At 40.8% G+C, this 20,667-nt stretch overlaps 1 protein-coding gene across 1 annotated transcript; it reads right to left on the bottom strand.

Moving 5' to 3' along the window:
• Nucleotides 1-2,084: 2,084 nt before the first annotated feature.
• On the bottom strand, nucleotides 2,085-3,105 carry LOC138894358 (uncharacterized). Its single transcript, XM_070179052.1, has 2 exons — nucleotides 2,845-3,105; nucleotides 2,085-2,411 (listed from the first exon to the last, which is right to left on the bottom strand). The coding sequence occupies exons 1-2, from the start codon at nucleotides 3,103-3,105 to the stop codon at nucleotides 2,085-2,087; spliced, it is 588 nt and encodes a 195-aa protein (XP_070035153.1).
• Nucleotides 3,106-20,667: the final 17,562 nt, after the last annotated feature.

Here is a 20,667-nt window from a genome sequence, read left to right as displayed (position 1 = left end):
TGAATCACGGCCTTTATAACTCAATGCCACTTCCAACAACAAGATATCCCAATAATAACCCCTTTAAGCAAAGAATTCAACGGTTAAATAATGAATATGGAATAAAGAAAACAAGAACTTCAACTAAACATGTAGAGCAATTAACAAGTAAGTGATAAGACAAGTAGAGCATGTGAAAATGGTCTAATGATGATGAAGATAACATGTTAAGATAACTCAATTAAGGCATTAAAGAAATCTACATAGCTAAAATTGGTAATTTTCCACATTTAGCCCCTATACACACTCGTCACCTTGCATACACGGCTTCTATACATCACTATTATCACAAAACAACACCAATCCTAAGGGGTAATTCCACCACATAAAGTTAGGCAAGACACTCACCTCAAAACACGATAACTCAATCCACTAGTAAGCCTTTCCCTCGATTATCTAACTTTGAACGGCTCGAATCTAGCCAAAACAACTTCATACCATAAATATAAACTATAGGAAACTATTTTGAATAATAAAGTTACGATCTTTCCAAATAAATAAAAAGTCAACTAAAAAGTCAACCTAGGCCAGCATCTCGGAACCCGGCTAAAATTACAAAATCCGAACATCCATTTGATAACGAGTCCAACCATACAAGAATTACTTAAATCCGACCTCAAATCGCCTTTCAAATCCCCAAGTTTTAGCCTAAGAAGTTTCTCACGATGTTTCCTCAAATTTCCAACTCAAATCACTAATTAAATGATGAAATTAACATTAGATTCATGTTATTTAACCAAAACTGAGTTAGGATTTTTTACCCGAATGATTTCCTTGCAAAACTCCCGAAACATTTCCACAAACCGAGTTCTCTAGGTCCAAAAATGGATTATGAAACTCAAACCCTCGAAGACCCCTTTTCTGCCCAACGATCCTCGCTTCTGCAGGCCTGGGATCGCACCTGCAGAAATTCCATCGCAGGTGCGGTTCCAACTTAACTTCAAAGGTTCCGCTTCTACGGAAAATAGCTCCCACCTGCAAGCCCGCTTCTCCAGAGAAACGACCACATCTGCGGTCACGCCCAAGGCTGCTCCCAAAATTCTGATGCTGCGAAGGTAGTGTCCGCTCCCGCGGAGGCGCACATGCACCCAGGTGTTCGCACCTGCGAGTCCAGTCCTGGCTGCCTCATTTCGATCCTGCGCTTCACCACTCGCATTTGCGATTCCGCACCTACGGCCAATCCCTCTGTAGGTGCAATGACACCAGAAGGCTGGAAACTTCAACAATGAGACTGAGTCCAATTTTGTTCCGAATTCAATCCGAATTACACCCGGGGCCCCCGGGACCCAGTCTGAATATACCAACAAGTTTTGAAACGCATAATGGACCTACTCGAGGCCAAAAATCATGTCAAACAACATCGATTCTATGAATTGCAACCCAATTCAAGCCTATGAAACTTTGAACTTCCGAATTACAAAACTAATGCAGATTCATACCAAAACAACTCCGCTTTACTTTAAATTTTGCACACGTCATAAATGACATGACAGACCTACTCCAACTTTCGTAATTGGAATCCGATCTCGATATCAATAAAGTCAATTCCCGGTCAAACTTTCCAATCTTCCAAACTTTCAACTTCCTAACTTTCGCCAATTCAAGCCGAAACGACCTACATACCTCCAAATGAATATCGGAACACGCTCCTAAGTCCAAAATCACCATACGAAGCTATTGGAATCGTCAAAACTCTATTCCAGAGTTGTCTACACAAAAGTCAAACTACGGTCAACTCTTTCAACTTAAAGCTCTAACTTAGGGACTAAGTGTCTCATTTCACTCTAAAACTCACCCGAACCAAAATCAAACACCCCCGGCAAGTCACATAACCATAATACAACATAGAAGAGGCAATAAATATGGGATTAGGGCAAAAATACTCAAAACGCCTGGCCGGGTCGTTACATCCTTCCCCTCTTAAAACAAATGTTCTCCTCGAACGAGTATAGAGACATAGTTGGAGTGGTGAAAAGATGAGGATAACGGCTACGCATATCATGCTCGGTCTCCCAAGTCGCCTCCTCGACTGGCTGACCCCTCTACTAAACCTTCACTGAAGCAATGTTCTTCGACCTCAACTTTCGGGCCTGCCTGTCCAAAATGGCCACTGGCTCCTTAATATAAGACAACTCCTTGTCCAACTGGATTGAGCTGAAGTCTAACACATGAGTCGGATCACTGTGATACTTCCTGAGCATAGAAACATGGAATACTGGATGAACTGCAACTAGACTAGGTGGCAGTACAAGCTTGTAGTCCAGCTCTCCAATTTTCTCAAGAATCTCAAAAGGTCCAATATACCTAGGGCTCAACTTGCCCTTCTTCCCGAACCTCATAACACCTTTCATGGGCGAAACCCGGAGCAAGACCTACTCCCCAACCATGAATGCAACGTCATGAACCTTTCGATCCACATAACTCTTCTGTCTAGATTAGGCTGTGTAAAACTGATCTTGAATCAATTTAACATTTTCTAAAGCATCCTGAACCAAGTCTGTACCCAAGGCCTCATACGGATCCATCTGAATGCTCGACTGACAGCTGTTGTTGTAGGAAAACTCCCAAGAACTGATCCCAAGAACTCCCAAACTCCATCACACATGCACGAAGCATATCCTCCAATATTTGAATAGTGTGCTCGGACTATCCGTCCATTTGAGGGTGAAATATTATGCTCAACTCCACCCATGTTCCCAACTCACGTTGTATGGTCCTCTAGAACCGCGATGTAAACTGCGTACCTTGGTCAGAGATGATGGATACCGGCACGCCATGAAGTTTGACGATTTCACGAATATAGACCTGAGCCAGCTGCTCTGGAGAATAAGTAGTCACCATGGGAATGGAATGAGCCAACTTGGTCAACCTATCCACTATCACCCACACTGCATCGAACTTCCTCTGACTCCGTGGGAGTCCAACAACAAAATCCATAGTAACCCGTTCACATTTCCACTCTAGAATCTCTAGCCTCTGAAGCAATCCACATGGTCGCTGATGCTCATACTTCACCTCCTGATAGTTTAGGCACTGAGCTATATACTTTACTATGTCTTTCTTCATTCTCCTCCACCAATAATTCTACCTCAAGTCCTGATACATCTTAGTGGCTCCTGGATGAATAGAGTATCGCGAACTGTGGGCCTCCTGAAGAATCAACTCACGCGAACCATCTATATTGGGCACACATAGCCTTCCCTTCATACGTAACACACCGTCATCCCCAATAGAGACTTCTTTGGCATCGCCGTGCTGAATCGTGTCCTTGAGGACAAGCAAATAGGGGTTGTCATACTGACGCTCTCTGATACGATCAAAAAGAGAAGACCGAGAAACCACACAAGCCAAAACTCGACTCGGCTCCGAAATATCCAATCTAACAAACTGGTTGGCCAAGGCCTGAACATCCAAGGCTAATGGCCTCTCTGCTGCCGGTAGATATGCTAAAATGCCTAAGCTTTCCGCATTTCAACTCAAGGCATCGGCCACCGTATTGGCCTTCCCGAGATGATATAAGATGGTGATATCATAGTCCTTAAGAAACTCTGGCCATCTCCGCTATCGCAAATTAAGATCATTCGGTTTGAACAGATGTTGTAGGCTCCATTGGTCGGTATAGACCTCACAAGGGATACCGTACAAATAGTGCTGCCAAATCTTCAAGGCATGAACAATAGTTGCTAACTCGAGGTCGTGGACATGATAGTTCTTCTCGTGCACCTTCAGCTATCTAAACACGTAGGCAATCACCCTACAATCTTGCATTAACACCGTGCCGAGGCCAATACACAATGAATCATAGTACACATTGTAAGACCCCGAACCCCTATACAACACCAACATTGGGGCTATAGTCAAAACAGTCTTGAGATTTTGAAATCTCTCCTCACACTCCTCGGTCCACCTAAATGGTGCCCCTTCTGGGTCTCTGGTCATATAAGCATCAATAGATGAGAAACACTTTATGAATCGGTGATAATACCCTGCAAAACCAAGAAAACTCCGAATCTCAGTAGCTGAAGATGGTCTGGGCTGACTCTGCACTGCTTCAATCTTCTTCGAATCTACCTTAATTCCCTCACTCGACAAGACATGACCCAAAATGGTACTAAATCAAGTCAGAATTCAAACTTTATAAATTTTGCATACAACTTCTTTTCCCTCAAGGTCTGGAGCACGGTCCTCAGGTGCTGGTCATGATCCTCCCAACTACGGGAGTACACCAAGATGTCGTCAATAAACACAATGACAAATGAGTCAAGATAGGGCTATAATACACTGTTCATTAAGTGCATGAATGATATTGGGGTGTTGGTCAGCCCAAATGACATCACAAGGAACTCGTAAAGCCCATACCGAGTCCTGTAGGCAGTCTTCAGAATATTTGGCTCCCAAATCTTTAACTAATGATAGCCTGACCACAAATCAATCTTTGAGAACACTCTGGCACCATGTAGCTGATCAAACAAGTCATTAATGCATGGTAATGGATACATGTTCTTCACTGTAACCTTGTTCAATTGTCGATAATCAATACACATGCGCATAGAACCATCCTTCTTCTTTACAAACAAGACCAGAGCACCCCAAGGTGACACACAGGGCCAAATAAAATCCTTATCAAGTGATGTTTTATACTTTAATACCACACCGAGGGGGGGGGGGGGGGATTTGTGAGCTATCTAAATTTTGCGTGCACTAATTATAGAAGGATCCGGTTCTTCTATGTGTTTCTTATACTACTGTTGCAGAAATAGTAAATGCGGAAAGTAAAGAACATAAGTATTTTTATGTGGAAAACACCTGGCTCAAAAGGTGAAAAAACCACGACCTACTACTCAGTAGGATTTTCCCCAATACTTCACTAAATCACTGAGCCAAAACAGTATTTACAAAAAATCTTTGTAAACCTAAGGATTACCTCTAATACTGTTGTGGCAACCAGCCTTTAACTGTTGCGACAACTTCAGGTTAACTCTAATTTGAATACTCAGAGTATCTAATACAATTTCCTCTAGATAAAGCTAAAAGGTACCATTTGGAAATCCCTACTACAATTGAACTAGAATAAAAGACAGACATTTGGAACTGGTTCTTCTATCTGATTCTTGTAGCTTCAGGTTCGCACACTTGAATCACACAAGAATTGTTTGCAAAATGCCTTGCTATTTTTCTCTCAACTCACGTTTAACTTCAATGTTTGTGCGTACCTGTAGAATGAGAACATCTTGCAATTTATAGAGTTAGTAGAATAAGAAATAACTAGAGTTCTAATGCTATACTCTTCCATAGTGGAAGAGTTATAGTTATCTTCAACTTCTAACTCCTCCCTCATCTAGGATAGAGTTCTGTTGAGTAAGGAGTCCTTTTCCTTATCACTTAAGCAATCTTTTTGATTAGGAGATATCAGATCACGTGCATCCCTTATGCTCGAATCTGCTCGTGTCTGTGTACACTGTGTATGGACCTGGTTCATGCTTTGAGTTCCTTTGTCAATCATCAAAATAAACTTCACTTGGGCCAACAAATTCCCCCTTTTTGATGATGACAAACTCTGTATTTTTTATGAGCATAGGCCGTGTGTCAACTCAGTAAAACATCAACACAATGTTAGAACACTTTTCATTTTAAAGTCACAAATCATAAAGGACTAGGTTCATTAGGTTCTAAACATCATAGTCCAAAGTAAAAAAGTACAACATATATTCCCCCTTTTGGTATTATAAAAAAGTTGCATAATTATGTTAGATAACCAGATTTTAATAGAAATTACTCATGGCCACTGGGGCTACTTCAAATGCAATCATGGAGTCAAGCATCATTTATCAATCTAATGATATTAGTCAACTAAGAAGCATCAACAAACAGTTAGAGTACAAAAACAGTTGATTATTATTGATACTAGTCATCCACAAAGCATAAAGAGAAATAAAAACACTGGATCATGAGCAAAAAGATCAAAAATAAATCTCATCCGGGTCACTGGTTTGTCTAACTAAGCTAGGAAGGTTTTAAGATTGGGAAGGACCGAGTTCTTGGTTCTTGGCTTGAAGCAGTTTCAGCATATTAAGATGAATGCCATCATTCTTCTCCTTTTCTTTTGCAAGCTCAGCTTTGAGAGCATCTCTCTCAGTTTCTACTTCTACCAACCTCTTCTTCAGACTTTCAATTCCAGCATCCTTAGCCCTACTTTCTTGCACCAAAGCTCGCACTTTGCTGTTCACAAGTACCTTTTTGGATGAACCAGGTTCTTTGGGAGTGGTGTGGACTTCATAGTCACAAGCAGTCAAAGTGTTTGCCCCAAAGTGATCCTTGCTTGTACCAACTTTCCATTTCTTGATGGGTACCTTGAAATGTACGAGTACAGCCGTGAGAATGAAACCATAAGGTATGTCAGTGCCAGTCAGAACCCTATCGAGAAGCTGGATGACAAATCCAAGCCAATTAATTTGCCTTCCACTGTCTAGACATTCCATAAGGACCAGGTCTGTGAATGTGGTAATGTCCCTCCTTTCCTGCCTAGGCAGCAAAACTTTGTTAACAAATTCGAACAACACTTTGTAGGGTGGCTTCATCTCACTTTTGTATATAGCTTTGGGCTGAAGCTCTTCTTCATTGTCACCAAACTTCCTTGTCATCAAAACTCATTGTTACCCCCTTCACCACACTGGTGACTCTGCCTTTTTTTATCTCACAGTTTGTCATGAACTCCACAATCTCAGTTCTGGCAAGCTTTCCAACCATTTGAAGGACCATGTCCTTCCAACCCTACAGTTGTAACTTTTCGAGCATCATCATCATGCCTTCCTCCTCCAAGTTCCTGAGGAGTCTAACTTTCAAGATGGTTTATTTCCCAAACTTAATCATCTTGTCATTCTCTGCATAAGATTCTTCTTCTTCCACTACTTTCACTTTTCTAGACTTCAAAGCAGACTTGGTTCTTTTAGCCAAGGTAGAGGGCCCTGTAGACTTTGTCTTTGAAAAAGACTTCTTTATGAAAGTCTTGATCTTCTTTGCCTTTGGAGTCACAACCTCCACTTTTTCTGCCTCCTCTTCACCGCGAAGAACCCGGTCCATCTCCTCAATTTCAACTGCCGCAACAGGCTCAACCACCTTCTTCTTTCCCTTAGTAGTAACATTTCTCTTACTTTTTTCTAGGGCCTTTTCCAGTTCAACCTCACTCTGCTTCTTCTGACTCCTTGTAGCTCTTTCTCTTGTAGGAGGAGTGGGATAGAAGAGGTAACCTTTCTCTTCTTGTTTGCCCTAGTAGTACCATGGACTCTAACTCCCGACCCCCTTTTCTTTTTAGGATTGTAATTGTCAGACACGTTTCTTAGTAGGTCCTCGAGGGGTTCCTGCACAGATGGAACAGGTTCTTGAAACCTCTTCCTCAACCTAACCAGCCTCTCAGCTGCTTATCCAGACCCACTTCCCCCTTTTTCTTTCACACTTTCTTCTTCTTCTCCAGCAGATTCTTCACTCCATACTCCCATAGCTCATGTTTCTTCAGTCAAACCAACATGAGTGGATGAAGATTCATCCACTCTTTTTTCCCATTCCCCTCAAGCACCTTTATTCTCCTTTTCTTTTCTCCTTTTATTTTTACCACCAATTTTTTCAGACTCATTAGTACTTACCCCAGCCACAGTTCCTACCAGAATAAACCTATTTTCCAAATTTGCAGCAACCTCATAAATGATTTTAGAAGTAATTTTTGGACCAGAAGTTACCTACTCTATTTTAGAAGAAATAGTTTCTTCCCCCTCAGTAGCAAACTTGAATGATTCATCAGATTTCTGGGGTTCTTCTTCCCTACTTGCTTTTAATTTTTCATTGATTTTCTTGATTTGTTCTCCTCCAGCAACAACCTTACGAGCAACCATCTTGAACCTTCCTTTCTTAGAGATGGGCCTGATTGAAGGTGTGATGTATGGTATGGGGGTAGTTTCCTTAGGTGGTGATGAAGGATTCTCAGAAGGGTTTGCAATTGCTATGTTTGGGTATGAGAGAAGGTGAGTATCTATGTGTTTGGAAGATGAGAGAAGATAGAGAGAATTGTTTGACGGCTTAGAAATTTGAAGTGAAGAAATAACTAAGTTCTAATCAATATAAAGAGGAAGAGTTTAATTGGGTAACAACTGCTTTTTCAGAAGTTCAGAGGTCTAATCAAACTGGGAGTCAGTTTGAAGAGACGTTTATGGCTCTCCCTAGAATCTAGGCACTTATTGTGTTTTTGGGACTCTTTTGAATGAAACTAGTTCATTTGATAACGGGTAAGTTCAAGGAGGTTAGGATTAAATGGGACTCTCCATTTGATCATAATTTAAATATAATTATTTGAAAATATGCAGAGTGGAGAGTACGTACCATATAATCTTGATGCACCAGGTTCTTTATTGAGAAATCTCTTGTGTAAGTCTGAATTTTCCAAGAAAATAAAGATAATATCATTAGAAATTAATGAGACATTTTAGCACATGGCACAAGAGTATACTGATGAAAGTGTGAGACTGAGCAAAATCTTATCTAATTATGTATAAAAATTCATAGATTTTCTAACCAAAGTTTTTGAGTTAGAACTGGGTCCTTTTAGGCGATCTTAGTCATCCATAATTCTAACCTGTTCCTTTCAAAGTGATATCTACTTGGAGCTTTTGTGAATATGTCAACTATTTGCTTGTCAGTAGCATAAAATTCTACAGTGATCAAACCCTTTTCATAGTTGTCCCTCAAAAATGATGCCTAACATCTATGTGTTTAGTTCTTTTGTGATGAACCGAGTTCTTGGTCATACTAATTGCACTGGTGTTATCACAAAAGATGGGGATACAACCTGTCCATTAGTTGCTATTTGAACCACAACAATTGAGCACAACATGAGGCAGCAACAACATACTCAGCTTCAGCAGTGGATAAGGCCACAGAATTTTGCTTTTTGGTGGCCCAAGACACAAGATATGAGCTAAGAAAGTATTCCATACCTGAGGTGCTCTTTCTATCCACAAGAAAACCTACATAATCAGCATCAGCATATCCCACTAAGTTGAAATTACTACCTTTTGGATACCATAGACAAAGGTCAGTGGTGCCTTTTAGGTATCTCAAGATCCTCTTGACAACATTCAAGTGAGACTCCTTTGGATTTGCCTGAAATCTAGCACAAAGGCCTACACTGAAAACAATGTCAGGTCTGCTCGTAGTGAGATATAACAGAGAGCAAATTATTCCCCTATACAACTTTTGATCAACAAATGAACCAGGTTAATCTACATCCAATTTTGTGGCTGTTGCTATAGGAGTGTCAATTTCTTTGGAATCTTCCATTTTAAATCTTTTAAGCAACTCTTTCATATACTTGTGCTGATGGATCATAGTTCCACTTGAATTTTATTTAATTTGTAAGCCTAAAAAGAAATTAAGCTCACCCATCATACTCATTTCAAATTCACTCCCTATTAGTTTAGAAAATTCTTTTACTTAACTTTTCAGTAGTTGCTCCAAAAATTATATCATTAACATATATCTGAACTACCAAGATATCTTTACCTTTTTCTTTCAAGAATAAAGTATTGTCAATTTTACCTCTCTTGTAGCCATGCTCAAGCAAGAATTTTGATAATCTTTCATACCATGCTCTTGGAGCCTGCTTGAGCCCATAAAATGACTTGTCAAGCTTGTACACATGATCAGGATATCCCTTGCTTTCAAATCCCAGAGGTTGCTTGACAAACACATCTTCCTTTCGATAGCCATTGTCATCCATCTGATGGAGGGTGAATTCCATATATGTAGCAAAGGCTATAAGGAGTCTAATTGCCTCCAATCTTGCAACTGGAGCAAAAGTCTTATCATAGTCTATGCCCTCCTCTTGACTATATCCTTGACCTACCAATCTTGCCTTGTTCCTTGTAATTGTTCCATCTTCGTCAAGTTTGTTTCTGAAGACCCATTTTGTGCCAATTACTGATCTGTCCTTGGGTCTTGGTACCGAATGCCAAACTTGACTTCTCTCAAATTGGTTGAGTTCATCTTGCATTGCATTCGCCCAGTTGCATCCTGCAAAGCCTGAGCATCATTTTTAAGTTCAATAAGAGATAAAAAAGCATCAAAAGCACAAAGATTCTTCAAAGAAGATCTAGTTTTGATTCCAGAGGTTGGGTCAGTAATGATGTTCTAAATGGGATGAGAACTTTGATACTTGTAAGGTTTCACAACCAGCTGATTTTCCCTAGATGTTCCTTCAATGTTTTGTTACTGAGGAATAGGTTTATGGGCAGGTTCCCTTGAGGTTTGAGGATCATTTTCTCTTTGTTCAGTTCCCCCTGTCAAGTTTCCCTGGGTGGAGGGACCTGTTCCTTCCTCTGGTGCAGCTTCAGTCTGAGCTGTGATTTCATTTGAGTTTCTTACTAGCCCAATTGCTTCATCATCATGTTCATGTCTCTTAGAAAGAATGTTAGTTAAATAAAAAACTACATGTACACTTTCTTCTACACACATTGTTCTTTTTTTATAAATCTTATAAGCTTTACTATGTGAAGAATATCCCAAGAATACTCTCTCATCACTTATGGGATCAGACTTACCTAGGGAGTCCTTGCCATTATTGTACACAAAGAACTTGCATCCAAATGCCCTAAGATGGGATATATTTGGCTTTCTCCCTTTAAGTAACTCATAGGGAGTCTTCTCAACAAGAGGTCTAGTCATGCACCTATTTATGATATAACATGCAGTGTTCACAGCTTCTGCCCAGCAGCTATGGGGCAGTTTACTAGGAAAAAGCATAGTCCTAGCTATTTCTTCCAATGTCCTATTCTTTCTTTCAACTACTCCATTTTGTTGTGGAGTCCTAGGAGCAGAAAAATTATGATTTATGCCATCCTCATCACAAAATTCAGCAAATTTAACATTCTCAAATTCAGTACCATGATCAGACCTAATTGATGCAAGTTGATTACCTAGTTGTTTCTGAGTTTTTCTAACAAAAGAAGTGAACATCTCAAATGCTTAATCTTTAGATGTGAAAAATAGCGTCCAAGTAAACCTAGAGTAATCATCAACAAGCACCATCACATATCTCTTACTACATCTGCTCAATGTTCTCATTGGTCCACAAAGATCCATATGGACCAGTTCCATCGTCCTGGTGGTGCTTACCACTTTCTTGCTTTTGAAAGAGGATTTTACCTGCTTCCTCCTTGCACAAGCCTCACAAACTTTATCTTCCTTAAACTTAATGTTAGGCAGACCTATCACCAAGTCCTTGGAGACTAGTTTGTTGAGTTGACTTAGACTGGCATGTCCAAGTCTCTTGTGCCAAATGAGGGGATCATTATCCAACACACTTAAGCAAGTGAGTTCATTTTTTGAAAGTGTGGACAAATCTACAACATATATGTTGTTCACTCTTTTTCCCTGCAAAACTATCTTGTCAATGGTAAGATTAATCACAAAAGCATTTTGTAGAGGTGAAGGCTACCATGTTACCTCTATCAAATAATTGTGATACACTTATTAGACTGTATTTCAGTCCATCTATCAAGTAGACATTCTCAATAGAGTGAGAATCAGTCTTACCAACTTTTCCAACCCTAATGATCTCACTTTTCTCAATAGTGACATATTTTACTACAGTGTGTGCAAATCTTGTTCTCAGGAAGTGTGAGGTACTTACTTTTGGGATCCCACTTAGGTGCCAGGTTACCAAAGACAAGTCATTTTCTGTTGCTACTATGGTGTTCTTATAGCCATGAAAGTGTATCAGAGGACCTGTTCCATTTACAAGTTCTATCTAGCTCATGCTTGACCTTGCTTAGATCCTCCTTTAGGATTCTTACTTGCTCATCCCTTTTATACAACTGATCTTTTATTTTCCCTATATTTTCTTCTAGAGTGAGTTGTGTGTGATCAACTATCTTTTTACATATTCCTAATTTCAGTTTTAGATTTTTAGATCTAAGCTCTAGGAAAGTTGAGTCAAGTGCATGAACCTAGTTCTTCAACACGGTGTTTTCACTTACAGTTTCACTGACCCTAAGTTCCAGGTTTTTGCACTTAGCCTTCAAAATCACACATTCTTTAGACAACTGTTCCTTTTCATTGTTTACATCCTCAAAATCATCAATTGGTTCTAGAAGTAACTCAAATAATCTTTCTTTAGACTACAATTTAATCTTGTCTTTGAGATAAATTACACTTACCTCAGTTTCTTCATCAGATTCTCCAATGGTCATAAGTGCTTATTCATCCTCATCATCATCATCTGAGCTTTCTCCCCAAATAGCGACCATAGCCTTGGTTGATCCTTTGTTGTTGCTTTTCTTGGGTTGAACCTGTTCCTTCATTCAGCTCTTTCCTTCTTTCATTCAATTTATCATAAAGGATAGTTCTTGATGTGGTGATCAGTCTTTCCACACTTATAGCAGCCATCATTGGTTGCTTCTCAGGAGCTTTTGACTTGCTATAGTTTCTACTTCTTGAAGAGCCTTTTCCTCTCCTCGGGTACTTCTTGAAGTCCTTGGTGATCATAGCCATTTCATCATCTTCTAGATCAGAACCTTAAGTGATTCTGAGTCCCAAGCTCTTTTCTTTCTTAGGTACATCCATTTTCATGGTTTGTCTCCTAAGTTCATAGGTAGTGAGATTTCCAATTAATTCATCAAGTAGGAGAGTGGCAATGTTCTTTGATTCCTGGATGATAGTGATTTTTCTCTCCCAAGTGATAGGTAAAACCCTAGTCAGTATCTTCTTGACTCTATATTCTTCAGGAATTATCCTTCCAAGAGACTTTATTTCATTTGTCAGTGTAGTAAACTTTGTGTACATCTCCTGAATGGTTTCTTCTTCCTTTATAGTAAAGTTCTTATATTAAGAATACAGTAGAGTTCCTCTGGATCTCTTCATTTGAGGTGTTCCTTCATGATCCACTTGCAATGTGTCCTAAATTTGCTTAGCAGTTGTACAACTTTGGATTCTGCTATACTCATCTGGACCAAGTCCACAAACAAGCCATTTCTTGGCTTCAGCATTCTTCTCCCATTTCTTCAAGTCCTCAACAGTACAATCCGCTCTTGTCTTTGGCATCTCTACTCCTTCAGCATTTATCTTCAAGGTAGCCAGTGGACCATCGGTGATAATGTCCTATAGTTCATAGTCCTCTCCTATAATGTGATCTCTCATCATTCTATTCACCAAGAGTATTACTGGTCATTAAATATTGGAGGCCTTGCAGTGGATTGCCCTTCCTAGTTTCCAGGTGGTGCACTCTTGTTGATCTTATCCTAAGGTGTAAGCCTCTTCAACGAGAACCCACTCTGATACCAATTGATGTTTTATACTTCAATGCCACATAAGAGGGGGGGGGGGATGATTTGTGTGCCATCCAATTTTCGCGTGCTCTAATTATAGAAGGACCTGGTTCTTCTATGTGTTCCTTATACTACTGTTGTGGAAATAGTAAATGCGGAAAATAAAGAACACAATTATTTTTACGTGGAAAACACATGGCTCAAAATCATTAGGATTTTTCCCAACACTTCACTAAATCATTGAGCAAAAATAGCTTTTACAAAAATCTTTGTAAACCTAAGGATTACCTCTAATCCCATTGTGGCAACCTACCTCTAACTGTTGCGACAATTTCAAGTTAACTCTAACTTGAATACCCAGAGTACCTAATACAATTGCGTCTAGATAAAGCTGAAAGGTATAATTTGAAAATCCCTACTACAATTGAAGTAGAATACAAGACAGACACTTGGAACTGGTTCTTCTATCTGGTTCATGTAGCTTCAGGTTTGCACACTTGAATCACACAAGAATTGTTTGCAAAATGCCTTGCTATTTTGCTCTCAACTCACGTTTAACTTCAGCATTTGTGCGTACTTGTAGAATGAGAACATCCTGCAATTTATAGAGTTAGTAGAATAGGAAATAACTAGAGTTCTAATGCTATACTCTTCCATGGTGGAAGAGTTCTAGTTATGTTCAACTTCTAACTCCTCCCTTGTCTAGGATAGAGTTCTCTCGAGTAAGGAGTCCTTCTCCTTATCACTTATGTAACCTTTTTGATCAGGAGATATCATATATAATACCTTGAGCTTATCTCCTTCACGTGCATCCCTTATGCTCAAATCTGCCCGTGTCTGTGTACACTGTGTATGGACCTGGTTCATGCTTTGAGTTCCTTTGTTAATCATCAAAATAAACTTTAGTTGGGCCAATATCAAGCAACTCTTGCAACTGCTCCTTTAACTCTTTCAGCTCCACTGAGTCCATATGATATGGTGGAATAGAAATGTCTGAGTGCCCGACAACAAATCAATACCAAAATCGATATCCCTATCGGGCGGCATACCGAAAAGAACCGCCGAAAATACATCTGGATAATCTCTCACTACCGGAACTGACTCAACGGTAGGAGTATCAACACTGACATCTCTCACAAAGGCTAGATATGCCTTACACCCCTTCCCAACCATCCGTTGTGCCTTAAGGAAAGACACTACCCTGCTAGGAATGTAATCCAAAATATCCTTCCACTCCAACCGCGGCAAACTTGGCATAGCCAACGTCACCGTCTTGGCGTGACAATCAATAATAGCATGATAGGTCTACAACCAGTCCATACCCAATATAATATCAAAATCTACCATAGTGAGCAATAATAGGTCGGCTCTGGTCTCAAAACCACCAAGAATAACTAAACACGACCGATACACCCGGTCAACAACAATGGAATCTCCCACAGATGTGGACACATAGATAGGAGAACTCAAAGAAGCACGTGATATACCCAAATATGGAGCAAAGTAAGATGATACATAGGAATAAGTGGATCCTGGATCAAATAAGACTGAAGCATCTCTATGATAAAACGGAACAATACCTGTGATAACTGAGTACCACCTCCAACCTAGTAGGAAGAGCGTAACATCTGGCCTGGCCTCCCCCTCCAGGACGACCTTAACCCGTCCGATCTCCATATCTAGCTGGCTGTGCAGGTGGGGTGGCAACTGGTGCGGTAACCACGACCTGAGAAGCCTGAGGACCCTGTGGAATAGGTGGGGCATGAGTAGTCTATGGAGGTGCACCCCTCCTGAGTCTGAGGCAGTCCCTCACCATATGAAGAGTGTCACCACACTCAAAATAAGCTCTCGGAGGATGTGGTCACTAGAACTGGCTCGGTCCTGGTCGGCTGGACTAACCGCTGAAAGCACCCCATGAAGGAGGTACATTAGATAGTGGCGGTGCATAATGGGCAACCTGAGACCTAGGAGTAACCGGAATACCGCTGGAAGCTGGAAGTGATGAATGAATTGGATGGCTCATATAGCGTCTACCAGAATCTCGAGGCCTCTTGGCCTCTCTCTTCTAGGCCCATATACCCTCCAATCTCTGAGAGATCTCCACAGCCTGCTAGTATAGGATGTGAGTCTCCAACTCTCGAGCTATGCTGAATCTAATACCAGGGTTGAGCCCCTCGATAAATCGACAAACTCATTTTCTGGCAGTGGAAACTAATGTAGGTGCATGCTTGGACAACTCGCTGAACATGACTGCATACTCTGATACGGTCATAGCACCCTGGTGCAACTGCTCAAACTTTGCACGCCATGTATTCCTAATACTCTAGGGAACAAACTCCCTCATTAACATCTCTGAGAATTGAGCCTAGGTGAGTGGAATTGCCTCGGCCGGGCTACCCAACTCATACGCTCGCCACCATTGATAAGCCGCTTCCTTAAGCTGGAAATAGTGAAAGCAACCCCACTCGAATCCATAATACCCATAGTATGGAGGATACGGTAGTACTCCACAAGAAAACTCTATGCGTCCTCTGAAGCCAAACCGCTAAAAGTAGGAGGGTGGTACTTCTTGTACCTCTCGAGCCTGAGCTGCCCCCCCTCAGAAGTTGGCGCCCTAACCTTGGGCTGAACTAGGACAACCGGCTACACTGGTATGCCCTCTGTGACCTGATCAACCTAAACCTGTTGCTCTGGGGTACGGGCGACGGGAGTCAGTTCTCCTCCCCCAGCCTAAGATGTGGCAGGAGCAAGTGGAATCAACACCGCCTGAGATAGAGTTCCAAACATACTCAAAACTAGGTGAGAGTTTCTTGAAGTGCAGGGGTAGTAACAGGCGTCTCAGGTGCCTACCCTCCAACTGGAGCTACTGGTGGCTTCTCTGTAGCAGCTCGGGAAGGTGCTCTTGTTACACCACGTGCCCATCCTCGGCCTCTGCCCCGACTCCGGCCTCTTGCGGCTTTAGCAGGGAGCGTGGGTGTCTGATCATCAGATTCAGCTATGCGTGTCCTCACCATCTGTGAGAGAGTAGAAAGATAGAGATTAAGAATTTCGAAGTCAACAAATTCGCACAATAAGTAATCAAAGAAGTGAAGCTTTTCCTAACAGTTCTATAGCCTCCCGAAGATAAGTACAAACGTCTCTGTACCGAACCGCGAGACTCTACTAAAATTGCTTGTGACTCATAACACCTATGAACCGAGAGCTCTGATACCAACTTCTCACGACCCTAATTTCCCTCTGTAGGATGTCGTGATGGCACTTAGTCTCTAAGACTAGGTAAGCCTAACAAATATGCAAAATATAAGTGAAATAACAAATAAACTCTCAAATACTCAACAATTTTAATAAAGAAAACTCCACAACTCAACATATACAATTTTCCCAAAACCTAGTGATATCGAGTCACAAGCTCTACAACAGTGTCATAATCATCCCTATACAAGTGTATCTAATAAAAGAAGGAAGATATAGAAATAGATAGAGGGTGACTCCGAGGCCTTTGGACACCGACAGGTGTACCTTGAAGTCTCCAAGTACGAACTCAACTCATTGATGCCTGGACTGGTAGGAGGTACCTGTATCTGCACAAAAGATGTGCAGAAGTGTAGCATGCGTACACCACAATAGTACCTAGTAAGTACCAAGCCTAACCTCGGTAGAGTAGTGACGAGGTCAGGTCAAGGCCCTACTGGAATAAATAAGAGACAAAATGAGTAATTTGACGGTGCAATAATAATAGCAATGGAAATGAAACAAGTAAGGAATATGCCAAATTAACTACACATAATCAAGGCACATAATGCATCACGGAAGATAACAAGAAATGTTAAGTCAAGGAAACAAAACAACCAAACACAAGTGAAGTAATAGAGAAGTACCAACAAGAGTCACTACCGAGGTACCGCCTCGTAGTCTCAAATCACAAAAATAATCCACAATCTTTCTTTATATTACCGCGGGAGCCTTTCATTTAGTTTTGAAAATCATTTTTCACGAAATAGCTTCCTCCGTTTTAGCCCACCTTATCACGCCGCGTGGCTTCAAGTAGTTCCCCTACTAGCAACACGTGTGTCAAGCCCACCCTATCTCACGACATGCGTTTCAACCCCAAAACCTTATACCGCTGTATGCATATCAATATCACAACATATTACAAATCGCACCTCAAGTGCCCAATATCACAACTTGCCAAGAAATTAACAACAATAGTATTTTCGCAATAAGTAGCCCGTGGCTCAATCACAATATGCACAAGAGTATCAACAATGACAACCCGAAGTGAATAACTCAACAAGAATAGTATTTCACAACTTAAAACTTTGCCTCAATGTGAATCACGAACTTTATAACTCAATGCCACTTCCAACAACAAGATATCCCAAGAATAACCCCTTCAAGTAAAGAATTCAACGGTTAAATAATGAATATGGAATAAAGGAAATAAGAACTTCAACTAAACATGTAGAGCAATTAATAAGTAAGAGATAAGACAAGTAGAGCATATGAAAATGGACTAATGATGATGAAGATAACATGTTAAGATAACTCAATTAAGGCATGAAAGAAATCTACATAGCTAAAATGGGTAATTTTCCACATTTAGCCCCTGTACACACTCGTCACCTTGCGTACACGGCTTCTACACATCACAATTATCACAAAAAGAACACCAATCCTAAGGGGTAATTCCCCCCACAAAGTTAGGTAAGGGACTTACATCAAAACATGCTAATTCAATCCACTAGTAAACCTTTCCCTCGATTATCCAACTCCAAACGGCTCGAATCTAGCCAAATCAACTTCATACCATAAATATAAACTGTAGGAAATAATTTCGAATAATAAAGTTACGATCTTTACAAAAAAATAAAAAGTCAACTCGGGCCCGCATCTCAGAAACAAAAATTACAAAATCCGAACACCCATTCGATAACGAGTCCAACCATATAAGAATTACTCAAATCCGACCTCAATTCGCCTTTCAAATCCCCAAATTTTAGCCTAAGAAGTTTCTCACAATTTTTCCTCAAATGTCTAACTCAAATCACTAATTAAATGATGAAATTAACGATAGATTCATGTAATTTAACCAAAATAGAGTTAGGATTTCTTACCCGAGTGATTTCCTTCAAACCGAGCTCTCTAGGTCCAAAAATGGATTATGAAACTCAAACCCTCGTAGACCCCTTTTCTGCCCAGCGTTCCTCACTTCTGCGGTCCTGGGGTCGCACCTGCGATGCCATACCTGCGACGTCGTACCTGCGAAAAATCCATCGCAGGTGCGGTTCCAACTTAACTTCAAAGATTTTGCTTCTACGGACAATAGCTCACACCTGCGAGCCTGCTTCTGCTGAGAAATGACCGCATTTGCGGTCACACACAAGGCTACTCACCAAATTCTGCTTCTACGAAGGCATTGTACGCTCCTATGGAGACGCACCTGTGCCCAGGTGTTCGTTCCTGCGAGTCCAGACCTGGCTGACTCATTTCGCTCCTGCGCTTCACCACTCACATTTTTGAGTCCGCACCTGCGGCCAATCCTTCCGCATGTGCGATGCCACCAAAAGGTTGGAAACTTCAGAAATGAGACTAAGTCAAATTTTGTTCCGGACTCAATCCGAATCACACCTGGGCCCCCGTCCGAATATACCAACAAGTTCCTAAACACATAACGAACCTACTCGAGGCCAAAAATCACATCAAACAATATCGATTCTACGAATCGCAACCCAATTCAAGCCTATGAAACTATAAACTTTCGAATTCCAAAACTAATGTTGATTCATACCAAAACAACTCCGATTGACTTCAAATTTTGCACACAAGTCATAAATGACATGACGAACCTATTCCAACTTTCAGAATCGAAATCCAGCCCGATATCAATAAAGTCAAATCCTGATCAAACTTTCTAACCTTCCAGACCTTCAACTTCTTAACTTTCACCAATTCAAGCCGAAACGACCTACGGACCTCCAAATCAACATCCGGACATGATCCTAAGTCCAAAATCACCATACGGAGCTATCTGAACCGTCAAAACTCCATTCCGAAGTCGTCTACATAAAAGTCTAACTACAGTCAACTCATTCAAGTTAAAGCTCCAATTTAGAAACTAGGTATCCCATTTCACTCAGAAACTTATCCGAACCAAAACCAAACACCCCCGGTAAGTCACATAATAATAATAATAATACAACATAGAGGAGGCACTAAATAGGGGATTGGGGCTAAAATACCCAAAACGACCGGCCGAATTATTACAGACAACCGCTTCTTAGGCACCATTTAACAACACCCTACCCCGAAGGAAAATCAAGAAGACCATAACACTGACGGGCCTTAATGTGCCCCAACAAGAACGACGACACCACACCACAATGAGAACTCCACCACGCTAAAAAATATCAAGTATCGCTACTCCACCAACCAAGGCCTGAACATCCAAAATCCCATTGCCTTTCCTCAGCTGGAATTAATTGCTGAACCTCTAAACCATGAACCAAGAAATCCTCCTTTTGGTCCATTCACTGCCGCGACACATACATAAGCACTCTACTATTTACACCAATACTGCGCGATAATAACGCATGAACATAATAACACACTATGCATAACCTTGAAATTGTAGGCAACACTAACACTGGGCAGAAACAACTGAACACCCTTCCATAAGGACGATAATAGCTCTCTCAAATATGCAGGGAAAACATCCTGCACCACATCTTCAGTACCACTACAACTCCTTGATGCCCAATTGATATCGAGCGCTCAACATCGTATAAGAATGAGTTGGAAGGAAATGAAGGCATAAGCTTCAATGGAACCAAACCGCCCGATGAGGAATCAAGAAGGGAAGTGCTCCTAACAGCACTGTAACCTCTCAAAGATAAGTACAGACATCTCCGTACCGATCCGCATGGCTTTACTAGATTTGCTCATGACTCGTGATACCCAAGTGAACTTAGTGCTCTGATACCAAGATGTCACGACCCAATTCAAAATATAGTTCGTGATGGCGCCCAACGTCACCCTTAGGCAAGCCAACGATGAATTATCAATTCAATTATTCATTTTTATTATTTTTGAAATAATAGGTTTTATTAAGAAAGGAATTCAATACATTTAAAGATCATAAAAGCTTAAAACATTAATAAGAAGTAAAATAAAAGATTAGAATATCAAGCCGAACCATAAACAACTAGTGGAGTATCCCAAAACCCGGTGTCACAAGTGCATGAACATATACTAAGGAGTACAAAATAGTACAATATTATGTCTGGAACGTAAAAAGAAATAGACAGGATTAAGTAAATAA

This window comes from Nicotiana tomentosiformis, chromosome 6, assembly GCF_000390325.3.
Source record: "Nicotiana tomentosiformis chromosome 6, ASM39032v3, whole genome shotgun sequence".
In the NCBI taxonomy this organism is placed as follows: Eukaryota; Viridiplantae; Streptophyta; class Magnoliopsida; order Solanales; family Solanaceae; genus Nicotiana; species Nicotiana tomentosiformis.
The sequence above is the reverse complement of the archived record's forward strand: the minus strand, read 5'-3'. Positions and strand labels throughout refer to the sequence as shown.